The sequence below is a fragment of the Coptis chinensis genome, chromosome 5 (genome assembly GCF_015680905.1).
Source record: "Coptis chinensis isolate HL-2020 chromosome 5, ASM1568090v1, whole genome shotgun sequence".
Classification (NCBI taxonomy): Eukaryota; Viridiplantae; Streptophyta; class Magnoliopsida; order Ranunculales; family Ranunculaceae; genus Coptis; species Coptis chinensis.
The window spans coordinates 78159420-78174625 of record NC_141460.1 but is presented as its reverse complement, the minus strand read 5'-3'; the positions used below and the strand labels follow the sequence as shown (position 1 = coordinate 78174625).

General features: G+C 36.6%; 2 protein-coding genes across 2 annotated transcripts; both read right to left on the bottom strand.

Moving 5' to 3' along the window:
* Positions 1-614: 614 nt before the first annotated feature.
* On the bottom strand, positions 615-7188 carry LOC147499061 (putative serine/threonine-protein kinase PBL7). Its single transcript, XM_086560869.1, has 5 exons — positions 6377-7188; positions 3217-3401; positions 2384-2573; positions 1854-2245; positions 615-1721 (listed from the first exon to the last, which is right to left on the bottom strand). Exons 1-5 carry the CDS (start codon positions 6522-6524, stop codon positions 1092-1094), a joined length of 1545 nt encoding a protein of 514 aa, XP_086416995.1. The 5' UTR covers positions 6525-7188; the 3' UTR covers positions 615-1091.
* Positions 7189-7798: 610 nt separating this feature from the next.
* LOC147499060 (monothiol glutaredoxin-S2-like) lies at positions 7799-8383 on the bottom strand. Its single transcript, XM_086559095.1, has one exon. It carries the CDS (start codon positions 8374-8376, stop codon positions 7978-7980), a length of 399 nt encoding a protein of 132 aa, XP_086415221.1. The 5' UTR covers positions 8377-8383; the 3' UTR covers positions 7799-7977.
* Positions 8384-15206: the final 6823 nt, after the last annotated feature.

Sequence of the window (15206 nt, the reverse complement as noted above, 5' to 3'; positions counted from 1 at the left end):
CCATTTCCATGTTGTGTGACAAAATTTGTTCACTGTGACTGACCATTATTGCTTTTGACAAAATTGAAAGTGAATTAGTAGTAGCATAGCAAAAGGTCTGGTAAAGCAGTAAAGGGCAACTAAAGAAGTGCAGTAGACTCAAAATGACGCAGTACTTCCAAGTTCCAATGTCTTAAATGTCTTAAAATAGCTCAGTGTCTGACCCAATCTATCGAACTGTTGCAGTGTTACGGATGTTAATTTGCTGTTGCGAGCTTGTTTCTTTAGCGCACAAAAACCCCAATTGGTGAAATGTTCACAAAAATAATATTTGATGAGCTTTAAAGATTCAAACAAGATCCATAAACGCGATTCTTGCTCAAAAATATCTTAATTCAAACAAGTCTTGGGGTTTTCGGTAATGTCTTTATTCTGGGCTTGTTTGGAAAGACATGAAAACTTGATTAACAAGTCCTTGTATTTCTCTTGCTATTTGTATGAGTGATAGACAAAACCTAGAAGATGTACATATGGTTGGAATCACGTAGAAATGTAATTAAAAGTAGCTGTAAAATATGTTTCCCTGTCAGTAGGTCAATGATCATGCCAATCAGCTGAAAGTAAAAGAGAGCAAGTAGGAAATTGGCATGGACCAGAATGCTGGTCTAATTCATTGACTTTCCCTAGTACAGCATTTACAGGAATCCAAAACTGCAATAATATTTTATACATCCAATTTTCATGAAGTTTTGAGTAAAGAACTGATGACAAAACCTTCCATGTGACAGAATCTCTCACACAGCTCCGAGCTCAAACACAAGAGAGATTAAGGTAAACCTGTGAGCTAGACATCCCAACCCAAAAGCAGAACATCTGTGAGCTATTAGAGACAAAAGTGGGGATTAGTGCATCCCCAGAGGAACGACCTGATGGTGGACAATAGGAATTATACGGGTGAGAAGACCGTAGAAGAACTCTTATTCTCATGGTGGAATGGAAACCAAAATATACAAATGAATGTGGAATGGAATTATCACTTCTGTTTCCCTTTCTGTTTCTTAAATGATGCCTCTTACTAGTTACTACTGTGTCGCGGTCAAAAGCATATAAGGTTACTCATTTGTACTATCAAAGCTACCCGTTGTATTTGTCCTTTTTCTTTCTCTCCAATTCTCACCCCACATCTTTGCCTCTGCAACTGCACGTTCTCTATCAGGATCACGGCTTAAGTTCCTTTGTCTCGACCTTCCCTTCCTTGCACTGGCAGGGCTGTTCCTCTGAGACTCCTGCTCCACCAATTCATCCACGTTGCTATTCACTCTAGACCCACCCGCTGCTTCTCTCCTGCCCTCTGCAGTGCTTGCTTCTTGCAAAGGACCTCTCCATCTGAAATTAGGAGAATCCTGATTGGTGGATTTGGAAAAATGTTCACCACCACAACCAGTCTCATCTTTACCATCAGTCCCATCACCCAGGATATTTTGGCTCTCTTTGTCCCCACGGCCGGATGGACCAACATTGCTAGAGTGAGTGGGAGCTGCATTTGGATCATAATGTTGGGAGGCTAAATATGAGAGAGCAGTCACTACATCCGCTATTAGAGGTCGAGTGGCAGCTTGCTCTTGCAAACACATCGCCGCAACAGCAAGAGCTTGGTAAAGGCCTCGCATGGGATAACTACCTTGCAGTAGTGGATCAGCCATTTTAGGAAACTTCCTGCGGTCCTTGAATAGAGGTCTTGCCTGCATATTCGCCATAAATCATTTAACGATTATATTTTTCGAATTCTAACAAAACATGGACATATCCACCATGTCCTTACAGACCAAATCATTTAGTACTTATGATGAAAATATAGAGAAGTAGCACATTACCCATGCTACAAGATTATGTTCTCCATGAGCTCGGGTACTGTCAATCGCCTTGCGTCCTGTAATCAGTTCTAGAAAGACTACACCAAAACTATAGATATCAGATTTAAGAGTCAATTGACCAGTCATAGCGTACTCAGGAGCACAATAGCCGTAGGTACCCATCACTCGGGTGGACACATGAGTCTGGTCACCAACAGGACCAAGTTTTGCCAACCCAAAATCAGACAACTTCGGATGATACCCTTCACCAAGAAGAATGTTAGACGCCTTTAAGTCCCTGTATATAACAGGAGGATTTGCTTTATCATGCAAATACTCCAATCCTTTAGCCGCACCAGCTGCAATTTTCATCCTAGTATTCCAGTCAAGAGGCTCCTTGCCGAGTCGAAGATCTAGAGCAAAATGTCATTAATGCCATTAGTGCAAAAAAACATGTATAAGAAAAGGTAAGACGAGACCATTAGCTTTGTGTATCAGTGAAAAAACATACTGAAGAAGAATTCATATGGAAGGTAAGCAAAGAATCTAACCATGTAAATGATCCTCCAATGATCCCAATGGCATGAACTCGTAAACAAGCAGGCGCTGCTCCCCAGCGGAACAATAGCCAATTAAATTTACAAGGTTAGGATGATGCACGAGACTGAGCATGAGAACCTCCACCAGAAATTCTCTGTTTCCTTGGAGGCCATTCCGATCAAGTTGTTTCACTGCAACTACCTGTCAAGATAATAAGCACATTTCACCAAATGTGCCAAACAATGAAATGTATATTCCAAGTTTCCAACCTAATAAAGGATGATAAGTTGATAACTCATCAAAAGCTTTTATCACTAAGAGTATGTTGCAACGTTGAGAATTCTCATCTTAACCGAAATTGGTGGGTTTTCTTATTCACATGTGTGTTTGGTTGCAAATAACTGATGAGAATTAGAATTCTAACAAGACTTGGATTCTCACTTTGGTGGGAATTCGATTCTCTCCCTAAAACCATGTTAACTGGTATTCTCCCGGTAGTTAAGGGTAGTTAATTTCTTATATATAGTTAACAAAAAAGTGCACCTTTAGAAAAAGGGGTTTGTGATACAGTGGTCCTAAAATATGGAAGAGTTTTAAATAACCCTTATTTAATTAAATGACACGTGTACATGTTTTTGAATGGACTAAGATAATTCTTATGGACAACCAAACGACCCTATTTCTCACATTATCATTGAGAATTCCATTCTCAGAGAATTCTAATTCTCACTAGAATTCTAATTCCCATTCCCAAACGTACCCTAAATGCATTGAACAGATGTTTTCAAGTTTAACATTCCATCTTCTTCTACAATGTACCTAACATGTAAGCCAATCAACTGACCTGATCAGTACTCTCCAAGTGACCCTTGTACACACGACCAAATCCTCCTTCACCTAAAAGGCAGTCTGGCCTAAAATTCTTGGTGGCGGCAGCAAGCTCTTCAAATGTAAACGTTTGTGCAGAACCATCTGTGGGAATTGGTGGTTCCTTACTAGAGTCAGAGCCAGCCTGTGACTTTGGTTTCTCTGCATGAAAAAAATAAAAATAGAATATCAGCACCACATAATTGACTGATTCTAACAAAACTACTATAGTGAGTTAGCAACACATATGTTTGTACCTAAAATGAGGAGAATCAAATATGACAAGTCAAATAATTCTATCAAGTAGGCAACTATCAGTCAAAATTGTCAAGAAAAATTTAATTACTCCATTCTTGTAATGTAAACCCCTTTTATATAGCTAATTAGGACATCAAGTGGACCATCATACTGATCAGCATCCACCATTTAGGACATTAAGTGCAGAAGATAGACTACTATGTCTTCTTACAGTTTAATTCTCATTTCATTGGCTGAATCAAAAAGGTTTTTTTTTTTTTTTTTGCTCGGTAAAGATGAAATCTCATTAAATATGAAAAGAAAGTAGGCCGAGAAAGCCTACTATTACAAAGAAACAACCTAAAACTAAAAACATAGCCACAGGAGGCTAACCCGAGAACTACAAATTATTCTACTTCTAAATACAAAAGTCTATCCCATCTCACCACAAAATACTCAAAAGGGATACTCCTAAACTCTTTAAAAATCTTAGACCACTGAAATAATAGAGCCTTAATAGATATAATAATCTCCTGCTTAGATGCGGAAATGCCTTCAAAGTGTCGACGATTTCGCTCAATCAAAAAGGTTTTATTATATGAGATTTTCATATTTCAATACAGTTGGGAATCTTCCAACTATCTGCTCATATCACTTTCTTATATTGAGTTAAAGAAAATTCTATTCTTTTTTCGCTTGTGTAATAGCTAGGAAGCACAGATACCGATACGCGAAACGGATACGACACGACACGGATACACGGACACGGGATTTTTCAAAAATATAGGACACGGATATGTCATGGACACGTTTGAATAATATATATATAAATATTATATAATTGAGCATTTTTCACCAAATTAAAATTAAAATGGCAATTCATCTTTCTTCTTTCTTCATGGGGTTTTAAAAAGAAGGTTTTGAAGATTTATCCATGGAGGTTGCAGATTAAAATTAGTTAGTCAGGTACCACTTAATCACTTCATCTTTCTTCTCTTGCATTTCTTTTTAACTTGGATTTTATTTCACTTGTTTTTTTTTTGTTGAAGTTTCAAAAAAATTTCTTTTTTATATCCCCCACGTATCCCCCGCATGTCGGAAATTAAAAAAATTAATTATAAAATCGGATACTCCAAATCACGTATCCGACACGTATCGGACGCGTATCGGGGCGTACACGTATCAGACACCGATACTTCACCCTTAGGGACGTATCGGTGCTTCATAGTGTAATAGAATATACTTTTGTGTCATTTATCCTTTTGATGTAGCATTGCATCTGATGTTCCCGCCAATAATTTTTCTTTTAACCGAATAAACCTTAATTTGTATATATAACATGGTATAAGATCCGTCTAGAGAACTTAGCCGTATATTGGTTAATGAAGTTATCCTTCTCTCATGAAGTTTTAACCATCCTTTCACTGTCCAATTGTATGCCCATTAGTGATAGTGTTAAAACTTTTACTGTCCAATTGTATGCCCATTTAGTATTGCCAAAAAATTGATGTGGGCCTTAACTTGACCAGAACAAGAATCAAACAACTGGATCCAAAAAGGGGGAAAGAGAACTCAAATGATCAGATTAAGCTTTACACTTGTTCTGATTGTTGATTGTGTTGCATTTTCCCTGTACCTGTAGGTTATCTCAACCTACCTGTATCCTACTTTAACTAGAAACTCACCTTATCAATTAAAAAAAAAGGGATTTAACCAAACACACAACAGTATATATATTTCAATTTTAGACTATATCATATGGCTAATTACTCCATTGTCAAAACGTAAAAGCAATTATTTGTACAACTTATACTTTTAATTTCATGTTTTTTACAATCTAAGCATTAATTTGTCTACATCAACAACAAAAATAATTTCTCAAGGTCGCGGAGGAGATCAGAGGAGCTACTTGATCTGGCGTGTGCAAATCCTAGCATCTTATATCTAGATCTCCGTGTAATTCGGAAGGTGCTAGTAAGCTAAAAGGATTGTAATTGGAGAAAGGACTTGGCACAGTCATCTTGTAGCTTCTTGCTACGAGTTCTTGTCATTAATTGACTAATTAATGAGCCGACTTTTACCGATCAAAAAAGAAAAAGAAAATAAAATCTCTACATCAATTTCGATCCAAATGGATTGTGCATGAAATCGAGATCACAGCACTTAACCCTTGAGTTGACTTCTATGATATGATACATTGAATTTTCAGATATTTCCAAATTTACTTTTAAGAGCATCTTACCAAGATTACAACCACGTCTTATCGCCTAGTGTAGTAATGCACAACACTACAACCTCAGAAGAATTACTTACTTTCTCAAATTGAATTCCCATTAACACGTAGACACACCTAGCACCCTTAGCCTACTAAACAACAACAATTTCTGAAAAAAGATTCTGCATTACAAGTTTGCAAGTCCTACATCAATGTACTGTTTCAGTTAATGTCCTATTCTGAGCTACACGAACGTAATCTATCAAATTCAAATGACCACGTTATACAAATTTTCACCTATAACATATTTCCACTAAAAATATTGAGCATTAGTGTTTATGTTTTCTTGAATGAGAAAGCAAGTATCAATTCAAACACACACCAAGATCATCAACCAACTTATAAACTTTTCATAGTCATACCACACACTACCTAATAAAGATCATCAACCAACTTATAAACTTTTCATAGTCATACCACACACTACCTAATAAACAAATGCAAGTCTTCATAGCAAGCAACTAAAATTCACAAAAGATAATACCATTGATCCATGCAGTCAAACAGTTTAATTCATATTAAATTTACAGTGATGAGATCAAAACATATAAACTATAATCAAAACAAGACACCCCAAACACATAAACTTAACAATAAATCAAGATCATAACAAAAAGAAAATTACCTGAGCTCACTCTATTAACATGATGAGACTGCCCCTGCCCAACTGAACCACCACCGCCTTCTTTACCAGAATCTTTCTTCTCACTTTCTTTAACAACTTTAATTTTCTCTTTCTCTGATGATCCAAAGCAAGGTAAACACCCACCCATTTCAAAATTTCAACTAGCCCAAACACCAAAAAGATTGAAACTTTAACACATTTCTAAGACTGGGCAATATTTTTTTTCTTTCTATGAAGTGATCAGAAATGGAGTTTCTACTAAAAATGAGGAAGAAGAAATTTTTTTAACACAAAAAAGGGAAGAAGAATAAAGAAGGAAGAGAAAGGTAAAGAGGAAGGTTAAAAATGGAAGAACATAAGTAAGAAGAAGGGTAAATTCGGTATGGGAAATTTACAGTTGATTTGTTAATTTGTACTTTGGTTAATGTGCTTAAGTTGTTAATCATGATTAGAAAATGAGTTTAATCAAGTTTTGTTAATTTGTCAATGGTTTAAGCATGACCTGATTTCCAGCATGTGGGTTTCGTGTTTTAGTTTGGGTAGTTTCATGGGCTGGGCTTTTTTATTTGGGTATTTTTAAGTACTATATTGTGTTGGAGTGGGTTACGAGTTTGATGCTTAGGCCCCAAGACTGAGAACAGTTCAGTAAGGCCATCAAGCTCAGAAGCTCATTTTGTACTTGCTTGTTTTTTTTTTGCTTCTTTTTGTTCAGTACACAAGAGTGTGAAGTTGTTATTTACGTTTTTTGATTGTAAGTTGTTTTTTTTTTTCTTTCTCTAAGAGATGGAAGCTTTTTAGCCAAATTTCGTGAGGAAAAGAAATTAATAAAAAAAAAAAAAAAAACAATGTGGTTTCTAATAATAATCTGGTTCAGATCATATGATTATTGGACGACGGCTTAGCTAGAATAGAACAACTAGAATTATTTCTAGTTCCTAAGAGAGTAGTATGAACATTACATTAACAAACTTATGTTACATTGTGATTGATATGCACTATAAAGTGGAATCTTTGAATCACTTCAAGATCTTCTTCTTCTTCTTTTTTGGTCAGCAAAACTCACTTCAAGATCTTGGCAAATGGATAATTACCAACTTGGTGAGATGCTTTGAAAAATTTGCATGTACGTGTTCTCATGGAAATTTCCCAACAGCTCTTAATATATATACGCGTTATTAGGAATGGATTGAAGAAGTGAAGCATGCGCAAATGCATTCTCGATCAACTCGCAAAGCACTGAAGCAGTGACACATACATAAACACAGTGATACATTTTTATTATTTATTATATATTTTTATTATTAATTAATTAAAATTTCAAGTAGTGAAACTGGACATAGCGGCGGTGTATATTGAAAACAAAAATTTTCAAGTCATACTTATTTTCAAGTTTTAAGCTGCGTGTCAGCTCTATAAGCAGAGTTAATTAACGTACATGACTTTATTACCAAGAAAAGAGTAGGCTACATACAAAAGATGCATGATACAAGTCCGAGCAGACTACAGGCATAGCTAATTAATACGCAAAATGCTTACATACGTGCAAGCTTATTATTATCTCATATATAGAGTAGCTAGCTAGTACTCGAAATGCCAGAAGCTTAAAGCCAAAGTGCTCCAGCCTGTCCGAGCAATGGCCTAAGAGACCCATTAAGCTGGCGAGCCATTACTTCATTAGCACCGCCAATAAGTGCACCACCTATGTACACAGCAGGAACAGAAGGACTACAACCTTTTTTCAAGAGTGCCCTTTCTATTTCTCTGCCTTTCGGGTCCTCATCAATTTCATGAACATATGCATTGACCCCAAGATCAGAAAAAAGACTTTTGATTGTGTAACACATGCAACATGAACTCTTGCTGAATATAACCACTGGCTTCTGAGATGCCAATCTTGATATTCTCTCGGCCATTGCAATATAGGAATTGAAAGAAAGTTTCAAACTCAAATACTTGTTTATTGGTGAACAAGACGCCGCTGTGGTCGAGTTTAAGCACATTTGATTGCTTATTTATAGAGAGAAAATACAAGTGAGGATTGAGGATTGGATTGGATTGTTTAATAAAGAAAGAAATAGAAGTGTCCTTTTCATTTTTGGATTCTTAGATCACCATATCATATTTGTTTGAGATTGTCCCTTAGTACATTTAAATTATTTTATTAAAGTTGAAGAAAAACTTTTAAAAGTCTCAATGCAAATATATGTAATAATAATTATTAAGCAAAAAACATAAAAGAATTGAATAATTTTTGTTGGATAAAATTGAACAGAAAGGAAAGATGGATAAGGATTTTTTTCGTTTACTTGTTTTCTAATTTTGTTCATATTACATAGATTTATTATCCGTTTGTATTTATTATAAACACACTAACAAAGCACCGATTTTAAAAAATTTTAATTGTGTTCTTAATTAGTGTAAAATCCACTTTCATATATAGTTTTTTGACGTTTGTTGCTTTTTCAGTCTTAATTTCCTCTCACTAGAGCAAGTCCAATATATGGGGAGCTGCTAAAAGGTGCCACCTAAGTTTTTTTTTTTTTGGCAGTTTTAGCTAGCCAAGTCAAATTTGTCGTGTGAAAACTGAAAAACGTACAATTCTAATTGAGGTTTTAAAGTTAAAGTGCTAAATTAAATTGATACGGATGGAAGAAAGTGTGGCCGTTGTCCAATAATTTCTAAACTTAAGTTGAAAATTAAAGCACACATACATACAGCAGAAAGTGTGTCGTCATCCGAAATTCTCCCATGACTTAATTATGGCAGCTGCTAGACAATGCCACATAATTATGTTGTTGTTTTCATATTTTTTTAGTTTAAAATTTTAGGAGGCAAAGTCGATCACCTAAAAAACATTTCATTGGTTGTGATAAGGACTAGCCTATTATTTGTGGTCGAAGAAGGTCTTGTATACCACAGATTCTGATAAGGACTAATATATCTCGTTCGAATGAATTGTTGAGCACACACGAAAAAATGTGATCTACCAGATTTTATTTTTTCCCTTTTATAAACATGGTTTTCACCACTGCTCAAATATTTCCATCAACATTATATATGGAGCATCCGCTAAGCTGGAAGAAGGAATCCGAATTTATCCGTTATGATATTGCCTTTATTTTCCCATTGTAACAAGATTCCTATCGCAACTTAACGAAGGAAAGACTAAAAAAGTAGAAGAACATAATAAGAGAATTTTACGAAGAGATAGCACACGCCTGATCTTATTTTGCTAATAACCTTTTGGTCATTCGTAGTTTCGTACTATCTCTTACAATACGTACGTCCTCTTTCTCCGTACCATTCAATTCAATGACATATGTGTAGACTGTAGAGCATCTAATCTCACACAAAATATGAATACGAATATTTGTATCATCAAATGGAAATATCTTCTTTTATATGAGTCGTGATAGAGTAGAAGAGTGAATTGAATGTCATTATTTGTGCTGGTTGTTACTGCAATTATCATTCTTAGACAATTAAGAGGACGTACGTCCAATATAATAGTTTAGATCGACTCTTTTATACTAAAAACGCACAACTTTTGCATTGGGATTCTTAGAATTATCAATCAAGTACACTTAATTATATTAACAATCAGTCTCAAGACGAAAAATTGTGTGTTTTCAGTGAATGTCTTGTGCGTTTAATGTAGCTCACTTGTGAATTACCAACTGCTAGAGTTCCTCGCTCCAAGCTTGAATTCGTTGTTATCTATTTTATGTATGCCTTCGCAGGTTTTTGTGCCAGCTAATACTGTTTATGATTCATCTATATGTTAGTAAGGCTTTCATAGTTCATCCCTCCTGGATACAGTCATAATCTAATTTGAACGACTCATTCCATGTACTTATTTCGTCATCAGAAAGTATTCTCTTCTTTTTCACTTTGAAGGGTGATAACATCAAATTTGTTTGTGATAGCTTCATATCAATTCAGAACCATAAAGAAGCGAACACGTACTCCATGACTATATCTTCAAATTAAGTTTAAACCTGTGTTGATAAAAATAGACATAAGGTATGTGGGACTGCTAAACATATCCAGCCAAATAAGGATAGGTGCCAATGGATTCGTTTTCGACTTTTCATACAGATGTAGGCATTTTCACATGCAAAGGATTCATATATAAATCAGAATTACAAAACTTTCTATTTTAAAGCAATTAAAAAAAAGAACTGGAAAAAGGAATATGCAACAGTCTCTGGTGGGATGTCAATTTTGCAAGTGGAAGTCAGGAAGTGAAGAGTGGAATATTAACTTTAAGATGTGTCCTAGTCTCCTAGACGATAAAGAGGAATGCACTAACGGATCCTAGCATCACATTACTATGGTAAGAGCCTGCTAAATAGGGTACACACATGTTTGTACAAACTGTTCGTTATCTTCTCTATCTCTTATACACTTCCTTTCTCCTTCTTCCTTTATCCTCACTAGCTAGTCGTGTTCAATAGCTCTAAACCCTTTATCCGCATGATGTCAGTACAAATATTTCCGATATATACCAATTGGGCTATACAAATACGTATGAGTTACATAAACTACGAAACATTTTCTAACCAATAATCAGTGATGATGCTGGATAGGGGGATGGCGGCCGGGGAGATATATGGACAGATAAATCTAGCACTTTTCATTCTTGCCCATCTATTTCAAGAGCTTCAGCTAAAATAGATGTGAGGCTGTTAACACTTAACATGTAACGTATATTGGTGGCCCTGCTCGATCTCACACTTTCTAGCTTCGATCTTCATCCGCCGGATCTTCACATCATAAACACACAAACAAGCTAAGAGGATTTATGGTAATAATGCAAGACAATCAAATTAAATTCCCCTTCTGCAAGGTTTCAATAGGCACAAGTTTGTATCTAACTCCAGGGAAACTGTTTACACCACCTCCTAGGAAAATACAATGTTAAGTTGATTGTTTCGTCCACTCTTTCTTATGAAAATCCCTCAGTGTCCATATGCCCATTCTGTAGCATATGCATGTCGATCAACAATAGACACGAAAACCCCAATCTCTAAGATACCAGTAGGTATACCTTGAGGGCTTGAGGGAGAACGGTCATTTGAGGAGTTTCACTTGAATGTCTATGGAAAGCACGCAAGCGGCTAATTTCATCCTTAAGGGAATTCTCTTTATTTAGTGTCTTGAAGAACTTATTTGGTGTCTTGCCCACGAACATATAATAAGGAGTAAATGAAAAAATTGTTCAAGACACTATAAGCTGTTCCACGGACCACGGATAATCCGTTTAAGAGAAGTCCTGTTCATCCTTAATAAAAGTGGGTTTGAAATATAACACCCCTCCAAGTGACTTATTGTTTCATAATCGACAATTCGCGTGAAGAAAGATTCTTCAAAAGGGAAAAAGACTCCTTGGCTGTGCAGACAATGAGTTCTTTTACTACTCTTGGCTGTGTTGGAATGAAGTTTTCTCATTTTTCCCTCCGGATATGATGCGTTGAATGCATGGAAACTGTCAGACTGATATAGCTAGATAGATACTTGTATTCAGTTGTGTTTGGTACAAAAGTTAACCTGTTAAGTGGAACAGCCCCGAGGATGATGCAGTACAGACTCTATCAAATGGTTTCATGGACGCTCGTGATCGTGCGTCAAAGGTCTAGTGGTTTTGTTACGTGTTTTTTCCCTTCATTTGTTTTGGGCCTTTTGTTTGGGCTTTAGTTTCGCGTCTGTTTTTGGTTGCCTATATTAGGCTAATTGTAGGGTTTTAGAAGATACTTCTTGATTATGAGTGATTAATTAATATCTTTTATTGGTTAAAGGAGAGGTATTTGGATTGTTTGTGAGCTAACGTTTTTAGTCATACATTAGTTAGTATCAGAATCAGTAACTAACTAGACATGCCTCGTCTAGCAGGAAGAGGGCGTGGTAGAGGATAGAGACAAGCTGCTCTACAAGATGTGTATGACCGTGAGCGAATGGCCGAACTTTCTAGACAGGTTGCAGCGCTAACCCGCCAGTTCAAAACCCTAAATTGGCAGGCCGATCTCCAACAAGATCGCGAGCCACCATTAGGGGAGGATGGTTTGGAGGCAGAGGATGCTAATCCTTTTGCCAGCCTAGAGGATGAGGATGATCTACCGCTTGTTCCACCGCCCAGAGACAACAGGCGTTGGGCATCTGGTCTAAAAATCGATTTGACCGAGTTTCATGGTAACTTGCAACCGGATGATTTGATTGATTGGATACATTAGAGGACCTCTTTGATGAGAACGTCTAGGGTGTTAGTTATAATTCGTTTAGTAGCAAGGTTGGCATTTGGCAACATATAAATCATATCGCCGACTTCAAGTGCATTCCTCATCGACTTTAAGTGCATTCCTCATCGACTAACACGTACTAAACGTTAGAGCTAGCAATTGTCAAATACCATACTTCCCTAAGTCTCGTTTAACAACCTCCCCATTTTCAATCTCCGTGTCATTAGTCATGCTTGTCCCCTATATTGCCCCTCTCGAATAAGTATGCCAGGTACCTTATGAAGAAAGTGATCACTAAGATGCATTAATATATTCGCCGGAAGTCTAACCAATATTGTAGAGATTATTTCTTGGGGGAGCTCTGGTATAACAATAGGGAGATTAAAAACTCAATTGAAACTATTGGGTAGAAATCAAAAGATGAAAGACATTTTTTTTTTTTTTTTTTTTTTTTTTTTTTCTGATAATCATTATCTATTTATACCAACAAGCTGTTACATTTGCATTTTCCTGCTCCAGGCTATTTTCCAGCCATATTGGAGCTATATCGACCCTACACTGATTATCTATTACAAAATGTCTATCTATTTCCAGTATGTCTTCTAACCATGGTGGAGGCATAATAAGCCACTCCACAAAGCTATGGATAGATTTACCAAAACCTGCAATTTGGTGTGCGACCTGATTTTTACTTCTATGTACCCAATTGAAACTAACAGATCCAAAAGAGGATGAAATAGTATGTACATGATCTAGTATATACATAGACCCATGAGATGCTTGATTTCTGTTGGTTGAGGTATAGAGCAATAGATTTTGTATCCATCTCAACTTCTAAATTTGAGAAGTTGAGCTTCTTGCACCATTCAAGGGCTTTGAGCACTCCTTTGCATTCTACATCCTCAGCACTGCTAGCTCTGTCGTCTCTGCCTGAACCTGCACCCAAGAAGAAACCTTTAGTATCCTTTAATACAAATCCATAGGAGGCAGTAAAGTCTTTCTGGCAGAAGCTTGCATCCACATTTAGTTTTTTAAAGTTCGACTGTGGCGCAGTCCATTTGGTCATTTTGGGAACCTTTACAAACTTGAGCTTTACAAGAGAAGTTGTTCTCATGCTTATTGACACTAGTAGCTTTACAAATGACTTAATTTCGTGCTTTATAGTTGCGTCTATATAGTAGCCACAAAGACGTAAAATGGGATTACAAATTCCAAGCAAACATTTAGGGTGTGTTTTGATTTGTGGGAATAATTTCCACACTCATTAATAGGCCAAAATCATATTGGTTAGTTCATTTTTGCGGAAATTTTTCATAGAAAAAGGCTCTAATGTCATACAAATTCTTCCACTCTCCATATATATTAGGGGCGGATCTATTCATGGACCAACTTGGGCCTAGGCCCCCCTTGAATTTTGGATAAAAAAAAAATATTAGTATTGCTAACTTACTATCCTACCTTAGGCTCATCGTCTAGCAACATCCCAAACCATTAAAAAAAAAAAAAAACCTAATTGTAGTGTGAAAAAAGCCTAAATGCAAATGACCTATGTGTTACGCTGTTAAAGGACCGAAGATATTGTTTATGCTTGTTGTGAATCGGACAATATGGAAACAACGTTATCCACAACAAATAGATCAATCTACACAAGGATCGATCATTCTCACTAGACAAGACTTCAACACCCTCCAACCTCCAAGCAATATCCCAACACTTCTCAATATCAAATAACAAGCACATAAAGTAAAACTATTAATGTAAAGGAGAACAAATCACAAAACAAAGATATATCGTGGTTCGGCAATTTGCCTACATCCACACTGCGAGTTCCAAACTTTTCTTGATGTCCAAAGTAACAGATTACAAGAACTCTCAATTCACTCACAAAGAATGAACACTCAACTCATTAAGAATTGCTCTCTTACAATCTCTCTCTTTCTTGGTTTTGGTTAGGTTAAGTTTTTACAGAAAAAACTTATATTTATACTGTTTCCAAAAAACTTCCGAAAACAGTCGAAGTCTGCTGAAATTTGGTGGAGCTGGTTATTTGTCCGAACAAAGTCGAGGGCGGGTGCACTCAATCGCCTCGGAGGTCGACCAAGACATGAAGCGCTGCGGCCTTCCTTTCTTAAGCAAAGTCGGGGAGGGGACGCTCGATACCAAAAGAGAGAAAATATTTTTTTCTTTACATTCTCCACCTCGGTGAGGTTTTAACACATAAAACCGAGCCGAACACATCCATCCGGAACTCACAGTCAACCACCCCAAAAGGCCATGCCCATAAAGGGCTCTTTCAAGCATGTAGAATTTGGAGCAAGTCCAAACAGTGTTGGAACTTAACTCCAGTGACAACCTTTGTCAGCATATCAACAGGATTGTCATGGGTGTCCACTTTCTCAAGTGCTATATCACCATCCTCAACGACATCCCGTATAAAGTGATAACGGACATCAATATGCTTGGTCCGAGCATGATGAACCTGGTTCTTCGCCAAATGAACATCACTCTGACTATCACAATACAAAGCAGCATTGTTTTGCTCAATACCTGATAGGAAATTAGTCGGTCTAAATTAATTAGACTAATCTAACCCT

Bases quoted from the DNA above. Each gene is read 5' to 3' on its own strand.
- LOC147499061 (XM_086560869.1), bottom strand. From the start codon at position 6,524: ATGGGTGGGTGTTTACCTTGCTTTGGATCATCAGAGAAAGAGAAAATT. The intron at 3,402-6,376 runs GTAATTTTCTTT...TTTTTCATGCAG, and splicing joins TGTTAATAGAGTGAGCTCAG to AGAAACCAAAGTCACAGGCT. The intron at 2,574-3,216 runs GTCAGTTGATTG...TTATCTTGACAG, and splicing joins ACTTGGAGAGTACTGATCAG to GTAGTTGCAGTGAAACAACT.
- LOC147499060 (XM_086559095.1), bottom strand. From the start codon at position 8,376: ATGTGCTTAAACTCGACCACAGCGGCGTCTTGTTCACCAATAAACAAG.